The sequence below is a fragment of the Salmo trutta genome, chromosome 2, assembly GCF_901001165.1.
Source record: "Salmo trutta chromosome 2, fSalTru1.1, whole genome shotgun sequence".
In the NCBI taxonomy this organism is placed as follows: domain Eukaryota; kingdom Metazoa; phylum Chordata; class Actinopteri; order Salmoniformes; family Salmonidae; genus Salmo; species Salmo trutta.
The window spans coordinates 21,966,616-21,990,642 of record NC_042958.1 but is presented as its reverse complement, the minus strand read 5'-3'; the positions used below and the strand labels follow the sequence as shown (position 1 = coordinate 21,990,642).

Sequence of the window (24,027 nt, the reverse complement as noted above, 5' to 3'; positions counted from 1 at the left end):
ACACACACAGGGTCAAACACACAGGGTCTCACACACACACACACACACACAGGGTCACACACACACACACAGGGTCACACACACACACACACACAGGGTCACACACACACACACACAGGGTCACACACACACACACAGGGTCTCACACACACACACACAGGGTCTCACACACACACACAGGGTCTCACACACACACAGGGTCTCACACACACACAGGGTCTCACACACACACAGGGTCTCACACACACACAGGGTCTCACACACACACAGGGTCACACACACACAGGGTCACACACACACAGGGACACACACACACACAGGGACACAGTCACACACACAGGGACACAGTCACACACACACACACAGGGTCACACACACACACAGGGTCACACACACACACACACACACAGGGTCACACACACACACAGGGTCACACACACACACACACACACACAACAGGGTCACACACACACACACAGGGTCACACACAAACACACAGTCACACACACACAGGGTCACACACAGGGTCACACACACACACAGGGTCACACACACACAGGGTCACACACACACACACACACAGGGTCACACACACACACACACAGGGTCACACACACCACACACACAGGGTCACACACACACACACACAGGGTCACACACACACACACACAGGGTCACACACACACACACAGGGTCACACACACACACACAGGGTCACACACACACACAGGGTCACACACACACACAGGGTCACACACACACACACACAGGGTCACACACACACACACACAGGGTCACACACACACAGGGTCACACACACACACACAGGGTCACACACACACACACAGGGTCACACACACACAGGGTCACACACACACACACACAGAGTCACACACACACACACACAGGGTCACACACACACACAGGGTCACACACAGGGTCACACACACACAGGGTCACACACACACAGGGTCACACACACAGGGTCACACACACACACAGGGTCACACACACACAGGGTCACACACACACACACACACACACAGGGTCACACACACACACAGGGTCACACACACACACACAGGGTCACACACACACACAGGGTCACACACACACACAGGGTCACACACACACACACACAGGGTCACACACACACAGGGTCACACACACACACAGGGTCACACACACACACAGGGTCACACACACAGGGTCACACACACACACAGGGTCACACACACACAGGGTCACACAGGGTCACACACACACACACACACAGGGTCACACAGGGTCACACACACACACACACACACAGGGTCACACAGGGTCACACACACACACACACACACACGGGTCACACACACACACACACACAGGGTCACACACACACACAGGTCACACACAGGGTCACACACACACACAGGGTCACACACACACACACACAGGGTCACACACACACACACACAGGGTCACACACACACAGGGTCACACACACACACACACACACAGGGTCACACACACACAGGGTCACACACACACACAGGGTCACACACACACACAGGGTCACACACACACAGGGTCACACACACACACAGGGTCACACACACACACACAGGGTCACACACACACACACAGGGTCACACACACACACAGGGTCACACACACACACACAGGGTCACACACACACACAGGGTCACACACACACACAGGGTCACACACACACACAGGGTCACACACACACACACAGGGTCACACACACACAGGGTCACACACACACAGGGTCACACAGGGTCACACACACACACACAGGGTCACACAGGGTCACACACACACACACACACACACACGGTCATACACACACACACAGGGTCACACACACACACAGGGTCACACACACACACACACAGGGTCACACACACCACACACACAGGGTCACACACACACAGGGTCACACACACACACACACACAGGGTCACACACAGGGTCACACACACACACACAGGGTCACACACACACACACACACAGGGTCACACACACACACACAGGGTCACACACACACAGGGTCACACACAACACACACACAGGGTCACACACACACAGGGTCACACACACAGGGTCACACACACACACACACACAGGGTCACACACACACACACACAGGGTCACACACACACACACACACACAGGGTCACACACACACACACACAGGGTCACACACACACAGGGTCACACACACACAGGGTCACACACAGGGTCACACACAGGGTCACACACAGGGTCACACACAAGGTCACACACAGGGTCACACACAGGGTCACACACACACACACACAGGGTCACACACACACACACGGTCACACACACACAGGGTCACACACACACAGGGTCACACACACACACACAGGGTCACACACACACACACAGGGTCACACACACACACACACACAGGGTCACACACACACACACAGGGTCACACACACACACAGGGTTACACACAGGGTCACACACACACAGGGTCACACACACACACACACAGGGTCACACACAGGGTCACACACACACACACACAGGGTCACAACACACACACAGGGTCACACACAGGGTCACACACACAGGGTCACACACACACAGGGTCACACACACACAGGGTCACACACACACACACAGGGTCACACACACAGGGTCACACACACAGGGTCACACACACACAGGGTCACACACACACACACAGGGTCACACACACAGGGTCACACACACACACACAGGGTCACACACACACACAGGGTCACACACACACACACACACACACAGGGTCACACACACCACACACACACACACACACAGGGTCACACACACACACACCACACACAGGGTCACACACACACACCACACAGGGTCACACACACCACACCACACACAGGGACACACACACACACAGGGTCACACACACACACACACACAGGGTCACACACAGGGTCACACACACACACACACAGGGTCACACACACACACACACACACACACAGGGTCACCCACACACACACACACAGGGTCACACACACACACACACACACAGGGTCACACACACACACACAGGGTCACACACAGGGTCACACACACACACACAGGGTCACACACAGGGTCACACACACACACACAGGGTCACACACACACACAGGGTCACACACACACACACACAGGGTCACACACACACACACAGGGTCACACACACACACACACAGGGTCACACACACACACACACACAGGGTCACACACACACACACACACAGGGTCACACACACACACACACACAGGGTCACACACACACACACAGGGTCACACACACACACACACACACACACACAGGGTCACACACACACACACACAGGGTCACACACACACACACACAGGGTCACACACACACACACACACACACACACACACAGGGTCACACACACACACACACAGGGTCACACACACACACACACACACAGGGTCACACACACACACACACACAGGGTCACACACACACACACACACACACACACAGGGTCACACACACACACACACACACACAGGGTCACACACACACACACACACACACACACACACACACACACAGGGTCACACACACACACACAGGGTCACACACACACACACAGGGTCACACACAGGGTCGGTCACACACAGGGTCACACACACAGGGTCACACACACAGGGTCACACACACACACAGGGTCACACACACACAGTGTCACACACACACACAGGGTCACACACACACACACAGGGTCACACACACACACACAGGGTCACACACACACACACACAGGGTCACACAGGGTCACACACACACACACACACAGGGTCACACACACAGGGTCTCACACACACACAGGGTCTCACACACACACAGGGTCTCACACACACACAGGGTCACACACACACACAGGGTCACACACACACACACACAGGGTCACACACACAGGGTCACACACACAGGGTCACACACACAGGGTCACACACACAGGGTCACACACACACACACACACACACACAGGGTCACACACACACAGGGTCACACACACACAGGGTCACACACACACAGGGTCACACACACACAGGGTCACACACACACACACACCACACACAGGGTCACACACACACACACACAGGGTCACACACACACACACACAGGGTCACACACACACACACACAGGGTCACACACACACACCACACAGGGTCACACACACACACACACACACAGGGTCACACACACACACACACAGGGTCACACAACACCACACAGGGTCACACACACACACACAGGGTCACACACACACACACAGGGTCACACACACACACACAGGGTCACACACACACACACAGGGTCACACACACACACACACACACACACACACACACACACAGGGTCACACACACACAGGGTCACACACACAGGGTCACACACACAGGGTCACACACACAGGGTCACACACACACAGGGTCACACACACACACACACGGACACGCTTATGTTAACCTTTTCCATAATTACAATCCAACAGATTCCCCTTCTCAAATCATGAAAAGTTGGGTGGAAAGTCAACAATTGACAGAAGACATTTCATTTTTTTTTTGTGCTTTGTTTCTTGACTGAAGCATCAGTGCCATCTACTGGTTCAAATAGATTACAATTTTATGTCCAGCCGTTTCCCCGTTTCATGCACCTTGGCAAGGCTTTGAGAAAAGCCCGATACATCCTCTCTCCAGACCTGTTGTGCTGGGAAATGGAAATATGGCATCCTGCTTCAAACCACAGCCAGTCAGTGTTAAATGCAATATCTACGAGTTAGGCCAGAAACAGCATCCAACAAACCCAGCCAAAGTGTTAGAGGTTAGGGTCAGGATAACCTTGAACTACTATCCAGGGAACTATGTACAGCACAAACAAGCTGTTAGAAAAAGGTGAGACTTGCTCAACCACTGCTTGCTTGAATGGACAAGTCGATAGTTGGTAGCATTTTAAGTTGTGTTAATAATTAAATTGTGTTAATAATTAGCTTATTTGACTTTCTAGTGTCATATTTTTGCTCATCTTGAAATAGCTAACATCTCAACCATATCCATTAAGCAAAGGGAAAGCTAAAAGCTCCACACAAAGCCAAGTTAAGCAGAAGCTGGTGAGCCCATAATGTGTAGTACAGTTGCATGTTGGCATGCCCTACAGTCCGCTGTACCTCTTCAATCTCCCCATCAAGTCTCTCCTGCCTCTGATGTCTGGCTTCTTCAGGGTTTTTACCCAGCAGGCTCCCCCACACAAAACCTAGATCACTCAACTCCTCCAGTCACATCACAGGAAGTTCAGGATGTCACAGAGGTCAGAGGGCAAAAGCCACAACAACAGGAACAGGAATGAATGCTCATGTCCGCATGGTGAAGTTGCCCTTAGATGCTGATCTTGGATCAGTTTTGTCATTTTCTCAGTTAAAATGTTAAGGTTAGGATTGGGGAAGCTGATCCCAGATCTGCTAATAAGCAGTGGCATAAGAACAGTAAAGTACAAGGTGATGACCACACTAATAGACCCCGTCTCATTTGACAGAAGTTACGACTATCTTATACATAATGACAGAAAATGTTCAAGTTGTCAACATATGTTGTATATGCCTAGTTGTTTATATGACATACTATGGGTGGCATACTATGTCAGACTGTCACGAATGTAGCCTAATCTTATTTTTCATACAGCCTTTTCAGGTCAAACTACATGATAGAGCTCTTACTCAGTTATTGTGTTTATTAGGTGAAACACTGGGACCTGCAACAAAAGCATACAGTAAGTTTGACATTCTGACTCATTCACAAAGTACTGTAAACCTTAACCTCACAGTCCTTCATTGTTCTAGAACTCTAGATCCCATTGTTTCACACACACACTATTACCTTGCTTTGTTGGAAATCCATAGGTGATTTCTTAGCCAGCTCTCTAATTAAAACCTCAGGGTAAAAAGGTCACTGCTAAGCTAGGAGGGAACCAGGGACACCCACAGGATTTGGACAGCAATAATCCTTAACAGTTCTGCCCACTCTACACCTTTCTGTTCTTTATTCTCCAGCCATCTCAGATCTTACCACCAGTCAGTGGCATTTCGATGTAAGACGTCGATAGATGTGGGAGTTTTCATTACGCAACGATTATCAAGGCTTTATTAGACAATATTTACCACCCAGTTTCCTGAAGTGTACCAGGAGCTCAAGAGGGACATCCTGAACTATCCGGAGATATTTAGATAATCCTCAGAGGAGGCCTTTTCCAATATCGCCAAAGCTCCTCCTCTGGCTTAAGACAGCTTGATTTAAAATGAGAGGTGACGAGGAGGCAGTTCATGCTGCACAGCTTTATTGCTCCTAATCTCTGGGAGATTGCACTGAGGCATCAAGTAGGCCGCCTGATGGCTTATAGAAGGTACATATAAGATATTATAGAATAAAAACGTACCTTTCCTAAACTAACACTCGAATCCCCCCCCCAGCACTGATTTGCTAATAGCTACTGTGAGGAGGAAAAACAGACTTACTATGACTGAGATGTGGTTGTCCCATTTCATGTTTACATCTTAAGATAACTAACAAAGTTGCTCTGGATAAGAACGTCTGCTAAATTACTCACATTTATAAAAAGTCAATATTGCACTTACTGCATCTCGGTCAACTTTCTTGGTGGCCAGAGCTTCATTCTTGGCCTCAAATTCCGCCTGAATGTTATCCCGCCGTCTCAATACTGCCTAGAAAAAAGGAAAATAAAATGATCTAGGGGTGATCATTGCTTATTCCTGAAAATCCAACAACAAGTTGCATTAGACTTGATATTATGTACACAGTAGGTATGTTTGTGTACGTAGACAAGGTAAATATGTGTGGGTGATGGGGGCAAGTTAAGTCAAAGCCTTTCATGTTTCATCAACATTACAGGTTTAGCAAGTACTGCACAGTGCTGGGCTGTCATTTGGCCTACTAATGACATCTAAACGCCACTTAAGAGCCGGTTAAATGACTTCCATTACTGTCTTACGCCAGAGGAGCTGACTTACCTTGAGTGTCTCAGCACACAGGACATACTCGTGTAAAACAGGCACCAGGGTATCTGAGAGATGGCCGACCTGTTCCTCTGTCTCTTTACAGCACCTCTCTATGCAGCCGGCTACACCTTTTAACTGCTCTGCTAGCTCCTCCTCCGAGCCCGACCACAGGGTGTAGGTGGGCCCGTACTCCTTTAGCTCCTCCAGGTACTCTGAGACACAAACAGGGATATGTACTGTCAACTACCCTACCCACAACGCACTACCCTTCAGCTCCTCCAGGTCCTTTGAGACCATAGAGATAGAGGACTCTGTTTTAGCATGGGCAGCGGCATTGAGGACTTTCACCATTTTGAAGTAGTCAACTGGGTGGAACTTCCTATGGGTTAATGAAGGATGACAATTTGATCGGGGTCATCAGTCAATTAATTATCCTCATGAGCAAATATTCCATAAGTGGAGGTGGCTGTAAATAGCCAAGCTTGGCTTTATACCTGTTCATACACACTCCAGGTGGCAGTATGCACCATTTCAGTTTTTTACCAACTCACAGAAGTAGAAGAAAATGTACAACTTCAAAATAGAGGTTGCCTCAATGTCACTGCACGTGCGCTCACAGACACCATAATGGGACAGATACAAAGAACAAGAGTCCTCTATCATACTCCATGTTTGAAATGGAGCGATTTACAAGTCTGATTGAGAAGACTTCATTCACATGTAATTCAGTGTGCGTACCCATAATAGTATTAACTAGTTTGTTGGTATGTTTATAGAGTAATATTTAACTCTGTGGTCTTACCTTTCTGTTCTTTGACGATCCTCTGGGTGACTTTGTCCAGGGAGCTGATCTTGTTGCTGAAATCCTCTACGTACTCCTGGATGGCGTTGAACTCCTCTGGCCGGTTCTTCACCCCTCTGACTGAGTTAGCCACGGCTCGCACCGTTTCCCCCATCCTGCTCAGGAACCCCGGTCCTTGCTTCTTATAGGTTGTCAGCTCCTACAGGGACAGACGGAAGCATGCACACACCAACACAAACAGGGGTCAAATAAAGGCTTTAGAACAAACAATGATCAATGACAAAGTCCCATCCTGTAGTATGGCAGATTGCAGCAAATTATATTCCTTGATCTTACTTATGCTTTACATTGGAAGGAGTGAGATTTACATAATATTGAGACATAATATTAATAGACATAAATTATGTCAGAGACAGATACTGTATCCTATAGTTTCATTCTAACAATGAATGTGCTCTAGACTAGAACATTCCACTGTCATCAAGTTACAGAAATGGCTTTCATGTCACATTGACCTTGAATTAAATGTTATGTTCTACAGACTCAAACACCACACTAAGCACCTGATCAGATGAGAAAAATCCCCTTCAACCTAACCTACAATCCAGTAGGGGTAGCCCTGTTCTCATTGAGGCCAAGGCCTAACATTATGGCCTGACACAAGAGTATAATATGCGTTGGCTAAACTTGATCGTCTTAAGAACAACGCCCAGACATCTAACTGATTACTTTCCCCGTGTTAGGGATTCACACAATCACAGTACCAGATCAGGTGTGCTTAGAAAGCTACTTTCTTGTATACTGGAGCCTCAGAGTGGAATGAGTTGCCTCTGCCCATGAAAACAACATCCTCTCTGGGCAGCTTTGAAAATAAAGTTTAAAAAAAAATGTTTGATGCCTTCTGTGCCCATATGAATGATCCTACGATGTTATTGCAATGAGATCCAACCGTGTTGCCTAGCCAACCATCTTGCCTAGCAATCATGTTACAAGAAGACCACAATGGGAGTAAGTCCCAGACTTTATTGTGTGTTATACTCCATGATTTAACAATGGAAATAAGTCCCAGACTTTGTGTGTTATCCTCCATGATTTAACAATGGAAATAAGTCCCAGACTTTATTGTGTGTTATCCTCCATGATTTAACAATGGAAATAAGTCCCAGACTTTGTGTGTTATCCTCCATGATTTAACAATGGAAATAAGTCCCAGACTTTGTGTGTTATCCTCCATGATTTAACAATGGAAATAAGTCCCAGACTTTATTGTGTGTTATCCTCCATGATTTAACAATGGAAATAAGTCCCAGACTTTATTGTGTGTTATACTCCATGATTTTACTCATGTGCATTTATGTCTTTTTCAAGTTGTGTGCTTGTTTTTTTTGTTTTTTTTAAATGTATGGTACAACAAAATGTATAAACTTAACCGTAAACTGATAACATGCTACCGACACTGGGACACAAGGGAGGCATTCATTCACAGAGTTAAAGTCTAGGCATTAAATTAGTAGGCTAATCAGGTTTAGTGGTAGGGCAGCGTGACTATACCATGTGCGAGTTAGACTAGCTCAACGTAGCAGGTGTGTGTGTGTAGTCTGAATGCGTAACATCTCTTTTGTGCACTCTGAAAGCTTTTATGGATTATGTGTTTGGTGTGCGTTTATTTTTTGCGTTTGGTATATGCTTGCTTACCCAGGCCTGAGCACTAAGGAAGACTTTGAAGTCTTCGCTGCAGGACAGAATGGGGTGATCAGCGATACGATTAAGGAACTTGTGGAGAGCTTTCCTCCGTGTCTCGATGAAATCACCATTGAACCTCTCCACCATCCCCTTCACCACAAACTTCTCTGGCAGAGGCTAAGGACAGGGAAGAGGATTAAAACGGAGCTCAGAAATATGTACAGTGGATCGATAGTATGGAGTTGAACCAAATTCTCAATTCCTTCACAGGTCAGACACTACATACATGAACAATGAGAGTTGAGTGGGCCTCCTCCAGTTTCCCTTTGAGCCAGAGGAAGTCTTGGTAGCGCCTGCGGACTTCGTACTCAGAGTTGTCAAACTCACTCCGTGTGGTCTGAGGCAGGCAGAGAGAGAGAAAGACCAGTAAAGACCAGATTAACTTAATTATTTTGGCAAATACACAGTCTAGTATATACTGTACAATTGATGCAATTCAATTTCTAGAGGACATACAGTACATTACACCCCCCCTCACCTTGGTCAGAACTCTGTAGGTGATGAAGGTCTCAATGGCAGTCACATGACTCTCTGGGTTGTCCACAGTAATGAAGATGTCTTTAGAGTCACCCTCATCATCCTCCTCAAACTTACACTGGTTGACCATGGAGCCTGGGGATGTCTGCATTGAGGCGTTGAACATACTCCCCTCTGCAAGAGTCGAATCCTAGAAAAACAAATCATGAAGGGCAGAACTGATTTAAATCATCTGGAGGAGAAACCAAGAACCAAAACGCACGTGCGCTGGCCAGTTACTTTGTCACAACAGACTACAGTAAATACCATACAGTACATCGTGTAAGAGACTGTTACACAACACCATCTTGTGATGCGAATACCACATGTAGCGTCACAGCTAAAAAGCCCTTTCCTTTGCACGTTAACATTAACTTGCACCAAACATTTAGTATCCCATCAAATAATGACCCAACATGTGGTTTCTATTTCAAATATCAAAGACACACCTTTATTGAATTGCTGCATATATTAATTCTAACAATTATTTCTAAGTTTTACCATTTGAGTTTTTGCAGCCCTTTTCTGGTGCCTTGTCTGCAGCACAGAGGCCAGGTGCACTTGTTAGAGAGCATGCCGCTAATTGGCACGTCCTATTATCCTGAAATGGAGGGGTGTGTTAGGTGATACCACCTCCGTCCAGCATAGGGGAAATGGAGTTCCCCAGTTTAAAACGTTATGCTAGAATTTTCTATTCAAAATGCATATATTTAAAACATATCATAATAATAAATAAGTATGCTTAAAATCATGTTTATGCTAAAACATTTAAGAACAGATCCTTGATCATTTCTTTGCATCTTTGTAGCCTACCTGCCTCAGATATTTGGAACTGGCCATCCCTTTATATTCTGTGCTCTAACATTATGGCTTGAGTTAACCCTGTTCTGCTATGCAGACCTCACTTACACATTTATCTATGTTTGAGATAAAATGGCGCCGGAAGAAATGGCAGCAGTTTTACGGGCGCCCAACCAATTGTGCTATTATGTGGGTTTTTTCGCGTTATTTGTAACTTATTTTGTACATAATGTTTCTGCAACCGTATCTTACGGCAAAAAAAGTGCTTGGATATCAGGACAGCGATCACTCACCTCGGATTAGACAAAGATTTCTTTCTTCAACAAGCAAGACGCACAGGACATTCTCCAAACACCCGACAGGGCCAACATCCCCTTTGCAAGAGAAAGAAATGCAGGTACAGAGGGCACAGAGCGGCATGCCTTGTGAGGACCCGCAGAAGGCGATTGGGAAAGCTGCCGTTACCGTCAATATTACTCGCCAACGTTCAATCATTGGACAATAAATTAGACGAGGTACGATCACGAATATCCTACCAACGGGACATCAAAAACTGTAATATCCTATGCTTCACGGAATCGTGGCTGAATGACGACATGGATATTCAGCTAGCGGGATATTCGCTGCACCAGCAAGATAGAACAGCACACTCCGGTAAGACGAGGGGGGTGGTCTGTGCATATTTGTAAACAACAGCTGGTGCACAAAATCTAAGAAAGTCTCTAGATTTTGCTCGCCTGTAGTAGAGTATATTGTGATAAATTGCAGGCCACACTACTTGCCTAGAGTTTTCAGCTATACTTTTCGTGGCTGTTTATTTACCACCACAGACAGATGCTGGCACTAAGACCACACTCAGTCAGCTGTATAAGGAAATAAGCAAACAGGAAACCACTCACCAAGAGGCGGCGCTCCTAGTAACCAGAGACTTAAATCAGTTCTACCAAATTTCTATCAACATGTTAAATGTGCAACTTGAGGGAAAAAAAAAAAATTCTAGATCACCTGTACTCCACACACAGAGACACGTACAAAGCTCTCCCTCCATTTGGTAAATCCGACCACAACTCTATCCTCCTGATTCCTGCTTACAAGCAAAAATTAAAGCAGGAAGCACCAGTGACTCTGTCAATAAAAAAAAATGGTCAGATGAAGCAGATGCTAAACTACAGGACTGTTTTGCTATCACAGACTAGAACATGTTCCGGGATTCTTCCAATGGCATTGAGGAGTACACATCAGTCACTGGCTTTCTCAATAAGTGCATCGAGGACGTCGTCCCCACAGTGACTGTACGTACATACCCCAACCAGAAGCCATGGATTACAGGCAACATTCGCACTGAGCTAAAGGGTAGAGCTGCCGCATTCAAGGTGCGGGATTCTAACCCGGAAGCTTACAAAAAATCCTGCTATGCCCTGTGACGAACCATCAAACAGGCAAAGCATCAATACAGGGCTAAGATTGAATCATACTACACCGGCTCCGACGCTCATCTTATGTGGCAGGGCTTGCAAACTATTACAGACTACAAAGGGAAGCACAGCCGTGAGCTGCCCAGTGACTCGAGCCTACCAGACGAGCTAAATCACTTATATGCTCGCTTCGAGGAAAGCAACACCGAGGCATGCATGAGAGCATCAGCTGTTCCGGACGACTGTGTGATCACGCTCTCCGTAGCCGACGTGAGTAAGACCTTTAAACAGGTCAACATACACAAGGCTGCGGGGCCAGACGGATTACCAGGACGTGTGCTCCAGGCATGTGCTGACCAACTGGCAGGTGTCTTCACTGACATTTTCAACATGTCCCTGATTGAGTCTGTAATACCAACAAAGCAACCTGCCTAAATGACTACAGACCCGTATCACTCACGTCCGTAGTCATGAAGTGCTTTGAAAGGCTGGTCATGGCTCACATCAACACCATTATCCCAGAAACCCTAGACCCACTCCAATTTGCATACCGCCCAAACAGATCCACAGATGATGCAATCTCTATTGCACTCCACACTGCCCTTTCCCCACATGGACAAAAGGAACACTTATGTGATAATGCTGTTCATTGACTACAGCTCAGCGTTCAACACCATAGTACCCTCAAAGCTCATCACTAAGCTAAGGATCCTGGGACTAAAGTCCTCCCTCTGCAACTGGATCCTGGACTTCCTGACGGGCCGCCCCCAGGTGTTGAGGGTAGGTAGCAACACATCTGCTGTGCTGATCCTCAACACTGGAGCCCCCCAGGGGTGCGTGCTCAGTCCCCTCCTGTACTCCCTGTTCACCCACGACTGCATGGCCAGGCATGACTACAACACCATCATTAAGTTTGCAGACGACACAACAGTGATAGGCCTGATCACCAACCAACGACAAGACAGCCTATAGGGAGCAGGTCAGAGACCTCGCCGGGTGGTGCCGTAATAACAACCTATCCCTCAATGTAACCAAGACTAAGGAGATGATTGTGGACTACAGGAAAAGGAGGACCGAGCACGCCCCCAAGCACGGCGGGGCTGTAGTGGTGCAGGTTGAGAGCTTCAAGTTCCTTGGTGTCCACATCAACAAACTGGAATGGTCCAAAGAGGGCACAACAAAGCCTATTCCCTCTCAGGAAACTGAAAAGATTTGGCATGGGTCCTGAGATCCTCGAAAGGTTCTACAGCTGTGTTAAGAGAATTATGTTCTCAATGTTCTTAAACTGAACTTCAACTAAAATACTCAGTCTGCAATCCGGAATTTGTCAAATTCTGGTTGAATGACAGACAGTTCCAGCTTACAATAGTCAACAACAACAAAAAATTCACGAGGGCGCTCTGAAGTCCATTGTGCAAAGACATCTATTATATACCAGGCTCCTTATTTACGCACACACATACACACGAACATTAAGGAGAGTTATCTATCTTCTTCCCCAGAACTCTCAACACTGTAGATCATTACCCAGCCGACAGTTTCATTCCTCTGAGATTAGGGAAACCTTGAGGGGTACTCCCTCTCATATCTTAAACCATCAGAGTTCAAGCTAGGGCAGGTCAACCACAGTTTAACGGTTCTTGGTGTTTACTTAAACACACACACACACACATTCCTCTCGTCCTAGTCCAACCTCGTTAGACATTTGTTTAACACTAATTATTCATTATACATAGACTATAGTTAGGTTTCAGGGTAGAATTATTTAATCATTATCTTTAAACATATAAATTATTTTATCCAGCTGCAACATCGAGAGCATCCTGACTGGTTGCATCACTGCCTGGCACGGCAATTGCTCGGCCTCCGACTGCAAGGCACTACAGAGGGTAGTGCGTACGGCCCAGTACATCACTGGGGCTAAGCTGCCTGCCATCCAGGACCTCTACACCAGGTGGGGTCAGAGGAAGGCCCTAAAAATTGTCAAAGACACGCAGCTGCTACTCTTTATCATATATGCATAGTCACTTTAACTATACATTCATGTACATATGTACAGACTACCTCAATTGGCCCGACCAACCAGTTCTCCCACACATTGGCTAACCGGGCTATCTGCATTGTGTCCCGCAACCCCTCTTTACGCTACTGCTACCCTCTGTTCATCATATACGCATAGTCACTTTAACCATATCTACATGTCAGCCTGACTAACCGGTGTCTGTATGTAGCCTCGCTACTTTTATAGCCTCGCTACTGTATATAGCCTCGCTACTGTTTTTTTACTTCTTTACTCATTGTTCACCTAATACCTTTTTTTTGCACTATTGGTTAGAGCCTGTAAGTAAGCATTTCACTGTAAGGGTTACACCTGTTGTATTCGGCGCACGTGACAAATAAACTTTGATTTGAGGTGTTCAAACAGTTTAATTCATTTATAGACCTTTAAGTATCCTTTTTATGCACTATGGTTTTTTGATTTCTCTTACTCAGTATAAAATAAAACCCTTATCACCCTACTCAGTTCTCTCATTGCCTGCTTGGTCAACCATTCTCAATGGATTTTATAAAGCCCTTTTCACATCAATAGTTGTCACAAAGTGCTTATACAGAAACCCAGCCTAAAACCCCAAAGAGTAAGCAATGCAGAAGCACAGTGACTAGGAAAAACTCCCTAGAAAGGCAGGAACCTAGGGAGAAACCTAGACAGGAGCTAGGCTCTGAGGGGTAGCCAGTCCTCTTCTGGCAGTGACGGGTAGAGAATAGAGTACATGGCCATTTAGGCCAGATCGTTCCACAAGATGTTCAAACGTTCATAGATGACCAGCAGGGTCAAATAATATTCATGGTATTTATACAGGTCAGCACCTCAGGAGTAAATGTCAGTTGGCTTTTCATAGCCGACAATTCACAGGTCGAGACAGCAGGTCAGAGAGCGGAAGAGAGAGAGAGGGGGTCAAAACAGCAGGTCTGGGACAAGGTAGCACATAATTTGTGACAATTTGTGCATTCATCACATTTGATGGGTCAGGTAAGTTTAATGAATTTATCATCTGATGTCCTCAGATCCTATAAAATGGCTAACAGGCCTACCTACCTGTAGACCATCCTGAGTTTGTTTGTGATGTCTGATAAGGAACTTTCAACTGTCAGTTTTATTTAATGGTCCCTGAACTTTATCAAGAAATATGCCACCATTTGCAAATGATTTGTCTTTCCACAATCCGAGGTCAACAACCAGTGGTAATGTCGCTGTCATATTCAAATCATGGACAGGCCATGTACAACATGCAAACGTTTCAGCGTACTTGAACTGATGTGCCATTGTTCACAGGCAGCAGCACGACACGCTTTTATCATTGTCCTTTCATGACGCTTCCTGTAATAACACTGAACTGAGAGGCTACTGTAGTCAGCAGAATGCATAGCCTGCTGCCTAGGCTACTCCCCTGGCTGCGATGCACACTGCAAAACAATGGGGAGAGCACAAGCTGAAACAACAATGTAATTCTTAACTGCTTTCTCTGTGATGTTGCAAAAATTTGATTTAGATCAAATATTTGATTCCCTGTCACCTCATGGAATTTCTTAGTTGGCACCATGAGTGGCTTTCTTGCTGAAAGGCAGAAAGTTCATTTCAAAATGTGTCTGATTCTTCTGCTAGTCTGACAGATGAGCTTCAAAAACCCTGTTAACTTAGTTGTGTGATCTTGGCGGCCACAACTTTCATCCAGCAATGATCATGCAACAATCACATTTGGCAACAAAATGTGACAAGAGTATCAAAAATATTGCTACATTAGGCAACAGGGGCATCATGCACCCCATCAATCTGAGGGGGCACAAAAGTGAGGATAGCTGGGGGGGTGATCCGGAGGGGTCTAGGCTAGAGGTCGACCGATTAATCGGAATGGCCAATTAATTAGGGCCGATTTCAAGTTTTCATAACAATCGGTATTTTTGTACACCGATTATTGCCGATTACATTGTGCTCCACGAGGAGACTGCGTGGCAGGCTGACTACCTGTTATGCAAATGCAGCAAGGAGCCAAGGTAAGGTGCTAGCTAGCATTAAACTTATCTTATAAAAAACAATCAAACTTCACATAGTTGATGATATTACTAGTTTATCTAGCTTGTCCTGCGTTGCATATAATCGATGCGGTGCCTGTTAATTTATCATTGAATCATAGCCTACTTCGCCAAACGGGTGATTTAACAGACACATTCGCGAAAAAAGCACTGTCGTTGCACCAATGTGTACCTGCCGTCCCAAACGAGTGTTCTCTTATCAATTTGTTCTGCCAAATCCTAACCACTTAAGTCAGTTAAGAACAAATTGATGACTGCCTACACCTGCCAAACCCTAACACGGAGGACGCTGTGCCAATTGTGCGCCACCCTATGGGACTCCCAGTCATGGCCGGTTATGATACAGCCTGGAATCGAACCGGGGTCTGTAGTGACGCCTCTAGCAAAGAGATGCAGTGCCTTAGACCGCTGCTCCACTCGGGAGCCCAAAAGGTTGGTTCGGTTTCGGTTCTATTATTACAAAATAATAACTTATCATTTTTTGTAACATTAAATGCACTATGCATTATGACGGTTGAATGCTGTAACACAGAATAAAACAATTAACAAAAGTCCCATGATGGTAGTGACTGCCCATTACTGCTTATCACTTATAAACCATCATTTATTGACATGACTTTAATTAAATATTTCAGGTTGTGTATATTACTATTTTTTTTTAATGAATATTATTTAATTCCAAGCCATCATCTCATCTCTATAGAGCTGCTGCCTATGCTGTCTGATAAAAATCACTATTTTATTAGTTTTTCAAAGTAAATAAGGCATACTTTTAGGACTGCTGAATACAATTTATCACTTCAATCATGTATTTTCAGGTAGCGATACCTCGCGAAGCAACCACTTTCTATACTTCTTGATCACGCATTCTTCAGTCTTTTACATAGGTGTAAAATAAATAGACAGGACAAATAGGCGCGCATGGATTATGGTCTTTGTAGTTAATTACTAGATTCTCTACACTAAACTATACTACAACTTCGGCCAGTTGAAAACGACAGCATCCTTCAAGATCGGACAGTTTGGCTAGGTCTGATTTAGGTATAGAGAAACTGCAGTGCAATGTGCAAATTGAGTTCACAAAAAAACTAAAGTAAATGAAATTCTAAATAATTGAACTTTGGTGAATTAGTTGTTTAAAAAAATGTAAATAACCAACATTTCAGATAATCGTTCAGCACTAACATTTAGTAATTGGCATGCCATCTAAGATAGAAAACCTAGCTACTCTAACTTCAATGATTGCCTGAAATGGTAGCTAGTTACAACTTTGGGAGATTGTGAACCTATCTGGGCTAGCTAAAGCCAACTTCATAAAATTGCTAGGTGGCTAGTAGTATCAGAGAAACAACAAAATATGTAAAAATGTGCAGGACTAATCTAAGGGGGCACGTTCCCTCTACGTGCATGACAACAAGATAAAGTATGTAGTGTTCAAAAGTGGGAGCTTGGAACTCGGAAATCTGACTTCCGACTTCATTGCGTTGAAAACAACTGGGAACTGGGGAAAAAAACATTCCGCCTGGGAAAAAAATGTATTTGAACGGTGATCCAACTCGGGCCTCTTTCTAGAGCTCCGACTTTCCGAGCTAAAGATCACACGTCATGATTTGACCTCGTATTTTTCCTTAGTGCTTCGTTTTTTTGAACGCGGCATTAGTCCTAATGATGTTTGCATGACAGCGCCTGATCGAGTGACCTTTGAAACTGACAAAAACATAACTCACATCAGCAGAGAATTCAAAAGGGTGATACATAAAGACTGTTTAGAGCCAATGTCTGATATAAAATATACTTTTAAGACGCAGTCGGGGTGCATTGATGTAGACTACGTAAAATACAGTGATTTAAACTGGTAAGTGATACATTTTAGACTATCCAAGTGGAAAGCAACCTAACAATGCACTTTCCTGCCTGAACTTCATTGGATTTACAAAAGCAATGCAACCATCCCTGAACGATTAACTCACCACTGAGTGTCAAATGTAGGCTATCCACGTAGCACAGAAATATCGCTTTCAACCCCCTGCGCCAACTCAGTTTCTAAACTTCCCTGTACGTTCCACATTAGTAGGCTAGTGTTTTTTTTACCTTGCTGAAAACTTCTAAATCGTCGTCCTCGTCTAGATCTAACATCTGTCCGGAGATGTCGGCAGGTATTGTATTTGTTTGGGTGGGGGACACAACCGCGTCGATAGTTCTACTCATAGCTGCCCAGATTTACACCGACAATGTAGGCTACGGGGACATCATCAGCAGTCGCTGCTGCTGAAACTCAGTATAATTTCACAATTTGAGTGAATTCAATTTACTGCGCAGAAACGGAAGTACAACTGGAAAAAAAAAGGGTTGGCCACGGATGAGTTGAATTGGATAGGTCAGGATATGGATATCTGACATCTCAGATTATATCTGTAAAAGTATGTGACATCAATGTTATATGCGAAAGGACATAGCTACGTGTCACTGTTATGAATAGAAGAAGCAACAATATGTAGCCTTTGATGTCCATGGTAGGAGAGTAGGCCTACATGTGATGACTGTGACCTGTGTGAAGGATGAAGGACTACCTTCATTTGAATAGCCATGGATTTACTTCTATAGTCTTTCATGGCAGGTTTTTTCGTGGGCGAGACTAGTTACCACAGCCACAAAGTCATGAACCCCATCTATTTCTACAATGTATTTTCTTAAAATGTGTCTTTAACCCTAACCCCACTGCTAACTTTATACCTAACCCTAACTTTAAATTATAACCCCAAAACTCATTTTTGTTTTCATACATTTTTACGATATAGGCAATTTTGACTGTGTGGCTGTGGTAGCTAGTGGAAACCGTGGGCAGAATACCTAAACATAAAAAGCAGTTGAACAATCACGCGAAATTTGAGTCCTGCGTTACCCGAGATGAGGCTGGAATAGATATTACAATATTGCTACTATAGAAAGTACATTACAATTATTACACAGGTAGCAATTTATTTTAAAGACTTAGGCTACTGGATGCATTGGTGTTTATTGTTTCTCTAAGATAAGTTATTTATCTTTAGATCGGATATTTGTTTTTTAAATAAAAGCATACAGTAGTAGCCTAATACAGAATATTATTGATGATTTGTTGAGCTGGACCTCACACATCCTCCATAACTCCAAGCAGGGATATTTTTAACCAAAAGATGTCACTGTTGCACAAAGGATATTCTTTATTTTTCTCTGGGTAGGCTAACTGAAAGCATTACAGAGAGAGAGGGGCATTGGCTATCTGATTCCAAGGTGTCAGAACGTTATTATAAATACGAAATTGGATCTGGCTTCTGAAATGTTGTCCGTTTCACGAGGATAAAACATTTTAAGGAATGTGTCAATGATCGTTTTCAATGGCCACAAGATGTAGGCTACGTTTCTATCCCCTAATACGTGTGTTGATCAATACAAATTAATGGATAATTTCAAAGTTAATAATTCATAGTAGGTTTATGCAGCAAAACATATCACAGCTTCTCCACCTTTTGCTTAACAACAGACATTTTTCCTTTTATTTTACCAGGCAGGTTAATTAAGAACAAATTCTTCTTTTCAATGACGGCCTGGACTATAGCCATGACTGTTATCACTACATACAACAGCCTCTTCAGCTTTATAACATAATGCTGCATGCTGAACGCATGATGACACCAACACACTACTATTGGTCTAGTGAGAAAAAAAAGAATATTCAAATGCTCTCTCTTATCTGTGCATTTTGAAATGTACATGATAATGAGGCTGGGTGACACTCAAATATTGTGTCAATTTCATTCCCGACGGGCATAAATTCCCACATGCAGGCTGAGAGAGAGGCAGGAAGCCCTTGAAATGGTTCCATTATCGTCCTGCGTACCCTTTCCACCAAGCAGGAAAAGGAAGGCCATATCCACAGCAACTATTCAGATTAGAAGGTATTATAATGATTCTACAAAGGTCAGGGTTTTGTTGGGTGGAATCTAGAGCACATACAGGCAGCACATTCATATTATCTGACTGGCGGCTGCCATTTTATATTTCATATCATTTGTCTGTTTATCGCTGATTGATTTCCAGATGCATGTGAAGAATGTGTATTTTCGAGACGTGATGACAGAAAGTGTAGGAGCTTTTGAAATAGGCTGCTTTGCAGTATGTTACTATTTTTCCAGAGTAAAGTTGCTGAAATGGATGAATATAATGCTGTGTGGATTCCAATATCTTTGAAAAATATGGTGACGTTTTAGTAAAATAGAACATTGAATGCTTGGGCTCTTATCTAATGCAGATACAGAATAAAAAGCACCTTAATAAAATTACACGGTGAAAGTACAGCATTTTCATCCATCAACATTTAACAGAGAGTGCTTAATACTAGAGATGCCATCATGCCAGTGGCATTCCATGGCACTGTGACTGTACAGTACGAGACGGTCAAACAAATACATCCTGGCTGCACCCCAAATGACAACCTATTCCAAATCTAGTTTTATTTGTTACATGCTTTGTAACAACAGGTGAAATGCTTACTTACAAGAGAGGAAAATATAGAAAAATAATATCATTAGGGAATAAATACACAATGAGTAAAGATCACTTGGTTATATACACGGCGTACCAGTACCGATGTGCAAGGGTACGAGGTAATTGAGGTAGATACAACTGAAGTCGGAAGTTTACATACACTTAGGTTGGAGTCATTAAAACTTGTTTTTCAACCACTCCACAAATTTCTTGTTAACAAACTATAATTTTGGCAAGTCGGTTAGGACATCTATTTTATGCATGACACAAGTAATTTTTCCAACAATTGTTTACAGACAGATTATTTCACTAATAATTCACTTTATCACAATTCCAGTGGATCAGAAGTTTACATGCACTAAAGTGACTGTGCTTTTAAACAGCTTGGAAAATTCCAGAAAATGATGTCATGGCTTTAGAAGCTTCTGATAGGCTAATTGACATCATTTGAGTCAATTGGAGGTGTACCTCTGGATGTATTTCAAGGCCTACCGTCAAACTCAGTGCCTCTTTGCTTGACATCATGGGAAAATCAAAAGAAATCAGCCAAGACCTCAGAAAAAAATTTGTAAACCTCCACAAGTCTGGTTCATCCATGGGAGCAATTTCCAAATGCCTGAAGGTACCACGTTCGTCTGTACAAAAAAATTGTATGCATGTATAAATACCATGGGACCACGCAGCCGTCATACCGCTCAGGAAGGATACATGTTCTGTCTCTTAGAGATGAACGTACTTTGGTGTGAAAGGTGCAAATCAATCCCAGAACAGCAGCAAAGGACCTTGTGAAGATGCTGGAGGAAACGGGTACAAAAGTATCTATATCCACAGTAAAACAAGTCCTATATCGACATAACCTGAAGGGCCACTCAGCAAGGAAGAAGCCACTGCTCGAAAACCGCCATAAAAAAGACAGGCTACGGTTTGCAACTGCACATGGGGACAAAGATCATACTTTTTGGAGAAATGTCCTCTGGTCTGATGAAACAAAAATAGAACTGTTTGGCCATAATGACCATCATTATGTTTGGAGGAAAAAGGGGGAGGCTTGCAAGTCGACGAACACCATCCCATCCGTGAAGCACGGGGGTGGCAGCATCACGTTGTGGGGGTGCTTTGCTGTAGGAGGGACTGGTGCACTTCACAAAATAGATGGCATCATGAGGAAGGAAAATTATGTGGATATATTGAAGCAACATCTCCAGACATCAGTCAGGAAGTTAATGCTTGGTTGCAAATGGGTCTTCCAAATGGACAATGACCCCAAGCATGCTTCCAAAGTTGTGGCCTAATGGCTTAAGGACAACATAGTCAAGGCATTGGAGTGGCCATCACAAAGCCCTGACCTCAATCCCATAGAAAATTTGTGGGCAGAACTGAAAAAGCTTGTGCGAGCAAGGAGGCCTACAAACCTGACTCAGTTACACCAGCTCTGTCAGGAGGAACGGGCCAAAGTTCACACAACTTATTGTGGGAAGGCTACCTGAAGCATTTGACCCAAGTTAAACAATTTAAAGGCAATTCTACCAAATACTAATTGAGTGTATGTAAACTTTTGACCCACTGGGAATGTAATGAAAGAAATAAAAGCTGTAATAAATCATTCTCTCTACTATTATTCTGACATTTCACATTCTTAAAATGAAGTGGTGATCCTAATTGACCTAAAACAGGGAATCTTTACTCTGATTTCAATGTCAGGAATTGTGAAAAGCTGAGTTTTAATGTATTTGGCTAAGGTGTATGTAAACTTCCGACTTTAACTGTGTATATATGTGTGTATATATATATATATATATATATATACTGCTCAAAAAAATAAAGGGAACACTAAAATAACATCCTAGATTTGAATGAATGAAATATTCTTATTAAATACTTTTTTCTTTACATAGTTGAATGTGCTGACAACAAAATCACACAAAAATAATCAATGGAAATCCAATTTATCAACCCATGGAGGTCTGGATTTGGAGTCACACTCAAAATGAAAGTGGAAAACCACACTACAGGCTGATCCAACTTTGATGTAATGTCCTTAAAACAAGTCAAAATGAGGCTCAGTAGTGTGTTTGGCCTCCACGTGCCTGTATGACCTCCCTACAACTCCTGGGCATGCTCCTGATGAGGTGGCGGATGGTCTCCTGAGGGATCTCCTCCCAGACCTGGACTAAAGCATCCGCCAACTCCTGGACGGTCTGTGGTGCAACGTGGCGTTGGTGGATGGAGCGAGACATGATGTCCCAGATGTTCTCAATTGGATTCAGGTCTGGGGAACGGGCGGGCCAGTCCATAGCATCAATGCCTTCCTCTTGCAGGAACTGCTGACACACTCCAGCCACATGAGGTCTAGCATTGTTTGCATTAGGAGGAACCCAGGGCCAACCGCACCAGCATATGGTCTCACAAGGGGTCTGAGGATCTCATCTCGGTACCTAATGGCAGTCAGGCTACCTCTGGCGAGCACATGGAGGGCTGTGCAGCCCCCCAAAGAAATGCCACCCCACACCATGACTGACCCACCGCCAAACCGGTCATGCTGGAGGATGTTGCAGGCAGCAGAACGTTCTCCACGGCGTCTCCAGACTCTGTCACGTCTGTCACATGTGCTCAGTGTGAACCTGCTTCATCTGTGAAGAGCACAGGGCACCAGTGGCAAATTTGCCAATCTTGGTGTTCTCTGGCAAATGCCAAACGTCCTGCACGGTGTTGGGCTGTAAGCACAACCCCCACCTGTGGACGTCGGGCCCTCATACCACCCTCATGGAGTCTGTTTCTGACCGTTTGAGCAGACACATGCACATTTGTGGCCTGCTGGAGGTCATTTTGCAGGGCTCTGGCAGTGCTCCTCCTGCTCCTCCTTGCACAAAGGCGGAGGTAGCGGTCCTGCTGCTGGGTTGTTGCCCTCCTACGGCCTCCTCTATGTCTCCTGATGTACTGGCCTGTCTCCTGGTAGCGCCTCCATGCTCTGGACACTACGCTGACAGACACAGCAAACCTTCTTGCCACAGCTCGCATTGATGTGCCATCCTGGATGAGCTGCACTACCT

General features: G+C 44.7%; 1 protein-coding gene across 2 annotated transcripts in view; it reads right to left on the bottom strand.

Annotated features, from left to right (window-relative positions):
• Positions 1–18,751, bottom strand: part of snx7 (sorting nexin 7) — an 83,592-nt gene extending 64,841 nt beyond the window's left edge. Inside the window, exons 1-8 of one of the 2 annotated variants that reach the window (XM_029698370.1) lie at positions 18,542–18,751; positions 10,105–10,293; positions 9,853–9,963; positions 9,579–9,743; positions 7,884–8,082; positions 7,094–7,293; positions 6,701–6,787; positions 5,240–5,341 (exon numbers count right to left, since the gene is read on the bottom strand). In XM_029698370.1, coding sequence (XP_029554230.1) covers positions 5,240–5,341; positions 6,701–6,787; positions 7,094–7,293; positions 7,884–8,082; positions 9,579–9,743; positions 9,853–9,963; positions 10,105–10,293; positions 18,542–18,658 — 1,170 coding nt within the window. In that variant the 5' untranslated portion in view covers positions 18,659–18,751. The remainder of the gene's footprint in view (positions 1–5,239; positions 5,342–6,700; positions 6,788–7,093; positions 7,294–7,883; positions 8,083–9,578; positions 9,744–9,852; positions 9,964–10,104; positions 10,294–18,541) is intronic. The other variant, XM_029698381.1, reaches the window with a different exon arrangement.
• Positions 18,752–24,027: the final 5,276 nt, after the last annotated feature.